The sequence below is a fragment of the Babylonia areolata genome, chromosome 30 (genome assembly GCF_041734735.1).
Source record: "Babylonia areolata isolate BAREFJ2019XMU chromosome 30, ASM4173473v1, whole genome shotgun sequence".
Taxonomy (NCBI): Eukaryota; Metazoa; Mollusca; class Gastropoda; order Neogastropoda; family Buccinidae; genus Babylonia; species Babylonia areolata.
The window spans coordinates 15,303,684-15,311,183 of NC_134905.1; the positions used below are offsets into that span (position 1 = coordinate 15,303,684).

General features: G+C 44.9%; 1 protein-coding gene across 1 annotated transcript; it reads left to right on the forward strand.

Moving 5' to 3' along the window:
* Positions 1–2,378: 2,378 nt before the first annotated feature.
* On the forward strand, positions 2,379–4,733 carry LOC143275259 (uncharacterized). Its single transcript, XM_076579235.1, has 3 exons — positions 2,379–2,748; positions 3,115–4,012; positions 4,169–4,733. The coding sequence occupies exons 1-3, from the start codon at positions 2,379–2,381 to the stop codon at positions 4,731–4,733; spliced, it is 1,833 nt and encodes a 610-aa protein (XP_076435350.1).
* Positions 4,734–7,500: the final 2,767 nt, after the last annotated feature.

The window sequence follows — 7,500 nt, forward strand, 5'->3', positions numbered from 1 at the left end:
CATTAATTCTACCACTGGGCCAACGCTTGCTACGCTGTGCTGCCTAATCTTCTGCTGACGTATGGTAAGACAGCGATTACGATTAACAGTGTGTGCATGGTTCACCACTCTTTATAGCAAACCAGTTGGACTGACCGTGTCGTGAATCCAATACGTGTACCGCTCACTTACTTGGAACGTAAACGTGGGTAACTCCAGCAGACAGGGTGTTTTTTTGGCTCTGTGATGTAAGTATGCCAGCTTAAATCTTCCCCTGTTGATGTTTTCGAATGTCATATTCTTGTGAATGGTAATTCTGATGTTCAGCTTAATCTTAACTGTGAATGTTTTAGAATTTCATATTTATTCTTCTGAATGGCAATTCCGATGTTCAACATAATCATTCCAATGAATGTTTTCGGAATGTTACGTCATTCTTCTGAATGGTTATTTCGATGTTCAGATTGATTATCCATTATTTCGAATTTTATATTCTTCTGAATTTCGATGTTTGATGTTCAACTTTAATCTTCCCTATGAATGTTTTCCAATTTCACATTCTTCTGAACTGTAATTTCGATGTTCAACTTAATGTTCCGTATGATTTTTTTTTTTTTTTTTTTTTTTTTTCCCCCCATATTCCTCTGAATGGTAATTCCGATGTTCAGCTTCATCATCCCTGTGAATGTTTTCGAATTTTTATATTCTTCTCAATTGTAATTTTGATGTTCAATTTCATCTTCCCAATGAATGTTTTCGAATTCTTTATTCTTCTGAATTGTAATTTCGATGTTCAACTTAATCTTCCCTGTGAATATTTTTGAATTTCGTATTTTTCTGAATTGTAATTTCGATTTTCAGCTTGATTATCCCCATGAATGTTTTCGAATTTTATATTCTTCTGAACGATAATTTCGATGTTCAACTTAATCTTCCCGATGAATGTTTTCGAATTTTTTATTCTTCTGAATCAGTGGTAATTTCAATGTTCAGCTTGATTATCCCTATGAATGTTTTCGAATTTTATATTCTTCTGAATGGTAATTTCGATGTTCAACTTAATCTTCCCTATGAATGTTTTCGATATATATATATATATATATATATATATATATATATATATATATATATATATATATATATATATTCTTCTGAATGGTAATTTCGATGTTCAACTTAATCTTCCCTATGAATGTTTTCGAATTTCTTATTCTTCTGAATCAGTGGTAATTTCAATGTTCAGCTTGATTATCCCTATGAATGTTTTCGAATCTTATATTCTTCTGAATGGTAATTTCGATGTTCAATTTAATCTTCCCTATGAATGTTTTCGTTTTTTTTGTTTGTTTGTTTTTTTGGGTTTTTTTCTGAATGGTAATTTCGATGTTCAACTTTACTTTCCCTATGAATGTTTTCGAATTTCTAATTCTTCTGAATCAGTGGTAATTTCAATGTTCAGCTTGATTATCCCTATGAATGTTTTCGAATTTTATATTCTTCTGAATGGTAATTTCGATGTTCAACTTAATTTTCCCTATGAATGTTTTCGAATTTATATTCTTGTGAATGGTAATTCCTATGTTCAACTTAATCTTCCCTATGAATGTTTTATTATTATTGTTATTATTTTCATGTTCCTCTGAATGGTAATTCCGATCTTGAACTTAATCATCCCTATGAATGTTTTCGAATTTCGTATTCTTCTGAATGGTAACCTCGATATTCAACTTAATCTTCATTATGAATGTTTTCGAGTTTTGTATTCTTCTGAATCAGTGGTCATTTCGATGTTCAACTTAATCTTCCCAATTAATGTTTTCGAATTTCATATTCTTCTGCATATGAATGGTAATTCCGATGTTCAACTTAATCATCCCAATGAATGTTTTCAAATTTAATATTCTTCTGAATGGTCATTCCTATGTTCAGTTTCATATAGATATGCTGATATTTTGAAACTGTACATATATTTATCTCTGAAATCGATTTGAACTACATTGATTCCAGTGTGAGGGTAAGGCTAAGCATACATTATGATTATGATGAACTTCTCGCAGGTACTTTCCCACATTTCTTCTCAAGTTGGTTCATTTAAATACAACATATAATTATCTATGTGATTGACTCACCGCCTCTGTTTTTGTCTTCTTTTCTTCTTATTGATATAGGCTACAGATTAAGATTGGAACTTTGTGTGTGTATTCTCTCTCTCTTTCTGTGTGTGTGTGTGTGTGTGTGTGTGTGTGTGTGTGTGTGTGTGTGTGTGTGTGTGTGTGTGTGTGCGTATGTGTGTGTGTGTGTGTTGAGGGTTTTTGTTGTTGTTGTTGTTGTTGTTTTTTGGTGTATCTTTTGGTGTGTTTTTTTTTCCACAGACCCGGACACGCCATTTCGCTCTCAGAATGCAACCAACCGTGGTGAGAACACTGCTTCAGCTACGCATCCAGCTGATGACCATGACTTGTCAAAGACAGAAGAAGGCCTTGACCCTGACCCTGACCCTGACCCTGACCCTCGGCGCCGTTCTCCTTGTCCTGGCCCACACCCCTTACTCTCCGGTCCACAGCTGGGTCCACTGCAGCTGCTCCCTTCGCCAGAAGGCAGACGACCTCAACCAGCTCAGAACGCACACGGCGCGGCAGTACTTCTCTCGGCTGGCCCACCGGAACCGGACCCATTCCGGAAGAGACAGCGGCGCCGCGGGTCCCACGGCACAGGGCGTGGAAGAGAACGTAGTCATCAGCAGCAGAGATGGTGGGAGGAAATACCTGGGTAGGCCTTTGAGAGGAAATCGAGAAACTTCTGTTCGAACTAGTATGGTGAGAGGACTAAGCGGCAGATCTTCTCACCCAAAAACCCCTGTCCAAACTAGCATGAAGAGTGCACTAAATGGAAGCTTTTCTCATCCAGAAACTTCTGTCCAAACTAGCATGAAGAAAGCACTAAATGGAAACTTTTCTCGTCCAGAAACTTCTGTCCAAACTAGCATGAAGAAAGCACTAAATGGAAGCTTTTCTCATCCAGAAACTTCTGTCCAAACTGGCATGAAGAGTGCACTAAATGGAAGCTTTTCTCATCCAGAAACTTCTGTCCAAACTAGCATGAAGAGAGCACTAAATGGAAACTTTTCTCATCCAGAAACTTCTGTGCAAACTAGCATGAAGAGAGCGCCAAACGGCAGCTCTCTGAGAAGACGTTCAGTCAGACACGGTCTCCAGAAACACGACAAAGGCGGCGGTGGTTTTCTGAAGGGGAAGCAGGGAAGCGGCGTCTTCACCACAAGTGACGGGAGAAAGCTTCAAAACAGAGGTGCTTCTTTTACCACAAGGAATCAAGCCACCCCGACGTCAACAGGGTTCCCTCCCAGCGCCCTTGGTTCCCGGCAGCATGCTTCGTCTGCACAGAAGAAAAACAGGAAATCTGTTCTCCAAAGACAGAAGAGAACAAACAGGAAATCTGTTCACCAAAGACAGAAGAGAACAAAGAGAAGCACTCGTCACGCTCCTTCACAAAGCGGAAGTGGTTTCCGGAAGAAGCGAGTGAAACTGGCCATCGCCATCATCACCGTCAGGAGACGCTACTCTCACAGCTTGGGATACGTAATACAGAGTGCTGCCGCTTTGCACTCCCTTTCGCGTCAGCGAAGACACGGCGACCTTTTCGAGGACAGTTTTCTCTTCGTTTGCAACGTTGACGCTAAGCCTGAGAGTCACACAGACGCTGTCTTTCTGGAGAAGTACATCCCTGTGATCAAACGGTACGGAACGAATGATAATTCCTCCTCCTCCTCACATTTCCCCAGCTTTTCTTCGTCCGGCATGAAAATCCCCGGGGTGATGATGATGATGGAAAACGTGTCCTACCACACGCTGGTCCATGAGAACGTGTTCGACAAGGAGCGGGTGGATTACATGTTCTGTTTGCAGTCAGCACTCCTTCTCGTCCGTCCAGAGCACGTGTTGGTGGTGGAGGACGATGCTGTAGCCTTGCCTGACATGCCTTCAGTGGTGCAGCATGCCCTGGACAGACTCTCGGCTCACGGGAAGCCTCACAGACCAAGTGACAGACTCGGCCGTGACTTTCTCTCTTCGAACAGGAACTACACAAACGCAGCCTTTCTAGTAGACCCGTGCTCTGGAGCCGTGGGCCGACAAGAACACCCCGCGATGGATTGGAGGGAATCTTCTCACGATCCTTCCAACTGTTCTCCCGGTTTTGTCTATCTGAAACTGTACTTTCCGTTATACTGGCAAGGGTTCGCCTTCGAACTCATCCCTGTTTTAGACCTTGTGTGTATGTCAGCAGTGTTATCGCCACTGGTCGCGTGTTGTTTTCGAGGAGCGCGTGTTGTTGTGGCTGGCGGACGAAGGAGGAGGTGGTATTCCCAACGTGGTGGGGGCTTCCTGTACATAGCTGTGTTGAGCGCGGTAGCGTGTCTTCTGGTGGGACGGCAGAATCTGAACGAGCTTCGTCGAGTGTCCGAGTCCTTCTACCGACTTCGGAGCTCCCCCCGGTGCTGCACTCCTGCCGTGCTGTACCCCAGTGGCGTCGTCCCGTCCCTCCTCGCCTGGCTGGCCCGCTGCGGACCTCAGCAGCACGTGGACCTGTGCCTGGCGCAGTTCCTCGACCACACGGGTCTCCCGGGCTACGGCATCGAGCCTAACCTGTTCGTCCACGTCGGCACGGTGACTTCGCTGGTGATGGGCAACAAGGACCCGGAGGAGGTTCTCTTCTATGGAGTACCTGACGGCTGGTGAGGCCTCAGGACGGGCGCAAAAGCCGAGTGGTTAAAGCGTTGGACTTTCAATCTGAGGGTCCCGGGTTCGACTCTCGATAACGGCGCCTGGTGGGTAAAGGGTGGAGATTTTTCCAATCTCCAGGGTCAACATATGTATAGACCTGCAAGTGCGTGAACCCCCTTCGTGTGTATACGCACGCAGAAGATATAATACACGCTTTGAAGATCCTGTAATCCATGTCAGCGTTCGGTGGGTTATGGAAAAAAAAGAACATTCCCAGCATGCACATCCCCGAAAACTGTGTACAGCTGCCTACATGGCGGGGTAAATAAACGAAACGGTCATACACATAAAATGTTGCATGTCCGTCAGAGAGAGAGAGAGAGAGAGAGAGAGAGAGAGAGAGAGAGAGAGAGAGAGAGAGAGTGTGTGTGCGTGCCTGAAATGTGATTAAATGACACAGGAAACGAATGATGAGCGCCCAGTGGCAGCCGTCAGTCGGCTCTACCCAGGTAGGCAGCCTGTTGTGCAAATGACTCCCGAGTTTGTAAAGCGCTTAGAGCTTGGTCTCTGACCAAGAATAGGCGCTACATAAGTATAGGCGATATGTTTATATTGCTGATGATGGAGGAGGAGGATGACGATGACGATGTTGCTATCTACTATCTACATCATTCATTCAAGACAAGGCTGAGTGGAGTGGAAGCCTAGTTGGTAACACGTCCGCCTAGGCCGAAAGCCGGCGTGAGGGAATCTGAGTGTACCAGGATCGAATCCCATCCACATTCGCCAGAATTTTTCCCCTCCCAGGCCCACCCACTCCACCCCCACTCTCCACTGCCACCACTCCACAAGACCTTGAGTGGTGGTCTGTACGCTAGCCATTCAGAGGAGATGATAAACTGAGGTGGTATGTGTGTAGAATGCGACTAACGCCCGTAACAAAAAAAAAAGAAAAAAAAAGGAAATGAAAAGAAAGAAAGAAAGAAAAGAAATGAAAAGAAAAAAAGACGAAAAAAAGAAAGAATAACAGAAGAGATTTATTTCTGAAGGAGTTGTTGTTGTTGTTGTTGTTGTTGTTCTTCTTCTTCTTCTTCTTCTTCTCCTCCTCCTCCTTCTTCTTCTCCTTCTTCTTCTTCTTCCTCCTCCTTCTTCTTCTTCCTTCTCCTCCTCCTCCTTCTTCTTCTTTTCCTCCTCTTCCTCCTTCTTTTTCTTTTTCATCATCTTCTTCTCATCCTCCTTCTTCTACTTCTTCTTCTCCTCCTCCTCGTCCTCCTTCTTCTTCTCCTCCTCCTCCCCCTTCTTCTTCTTCTCCTTCTTCTTCTTCTCTTCCTCCCCCTTCTTCTTCTCCTCCTCCTCCTCCTTCTTCTTCTTCTCGTCCTCCTGCTTCTTCTCCCTCTTCCTCCTCCTTTTCATCCTCCTCCTTCTTCTTCTCCTCCTCCTTCTCGTCCTCTTTCTCCTCCTCCTCCTCCTTCTACTTCTTCTTCTCCTCCTCCTCTTCCTCCTCCTCCATCTTCTTCTTCTTCTCCTCCCCCTCCTCCTTCTTCTTCTCCTCCTCCTCTTCCTCCTACTCGTCCTCCTCCTCCTCCTTCTTCTTCTCCTCCTCCTTCTTATTCTCTTCCTCCTCCTTCTTCTTATTCTCCTCCTCCTCCTCCTTCTTCTCCTCCTCCTTCTTCTTCTTATTCTCCTCCTCCTCCTTCTTCTTCTCCTCCCCCTCCTCCTTTTTCTTCTCCTCCTCCTCCTTCTTTTTATTCCCCTTCTCCTCCTCGTTCACCTCCTCCTTCTTCTTCATCTTCTCCTCCTCCCCCTGCTTCTTCTTTTCCTCCTTCTCCTCCTCCTCCTCCTTCTTCTTTTCCTCCTCTTCCTCCTTCTTCTTTTTTCTTTTTCATCATCTTCTTCTCATCTTCCTTCTTCTACTTCTTCTTCTTCTCCTCTTCCTCGTCCTCCTTCTTCTTCTCATCCTCCTCCTCCCCCTTCTTCTTCTTCTCCTCCTCCCCCTTCTTCTTCTTCTTCTCCTCCTCCCCCTTCTTCTCGTACTCCTCCTCCTCGTCCTCCTGCTTCTTCTCCCTCTTCCTCCTATTCCTCCTTTTCCTCCTCCTTCTTCTTCTGCTTCTTCTTCTTCTCTTCCTCCTTCTTCTCCTCCTCCTTCTTCTTCTCCTCCTCCTTCTCGTCCTCTTTCTCCTCCTCCTCCTTCTACTTCTTCTTCTCCTCCTCCTCTTCCTCCTCCTCCATCTTCTTCTTCTTCTCCTCCCCCTCCTCCTCCTCCTTCTCCTTCTCCTCTTCCTCCTCCTCCTTCTTCTCCTCCTCCTCCTCCTTCTTCTCTTCCTCCTCCTTCTTCTTCTCCTCCTCCTCCTTCTTCTTATTCTCTTCCTCCTTCTTCTTATTCTCCTCCTCCTTCTTCTCCTCCTTCGTCTTCTCCTCCTCCTCCTTTTTCTCCTCCTTCTTATTCTCGTCCTCCTCCTTCTTCTCCTCCTCCTTCTTCTTATTCTCCTCCTCCTCCTCCTTCTTCTCCTCCTCCTTCTTCTTATGCTCCTCCTTCTTCTTATTCTCGTCCTCCTCCTTCTTCTCCTCCTTCTTCTTATTCTCCTCCTTCTTCTTCTTCTCCTCCCGCTCCTCCTTCTTCTTCTCCTCCTCCTTCTTCTTCTCCTCCTTCTTCTTATTCTCCTCCATCTTCTTATTCTCGTCCTCCTCTTTCTTCTCCTCCTCCTTCTTATTCTCCTCCTCCTCCTTCTTATTCTCCTCCTTCTTCTTATTCTCCTCCTCCTTCTCCTCCTCCTTCTCCTCC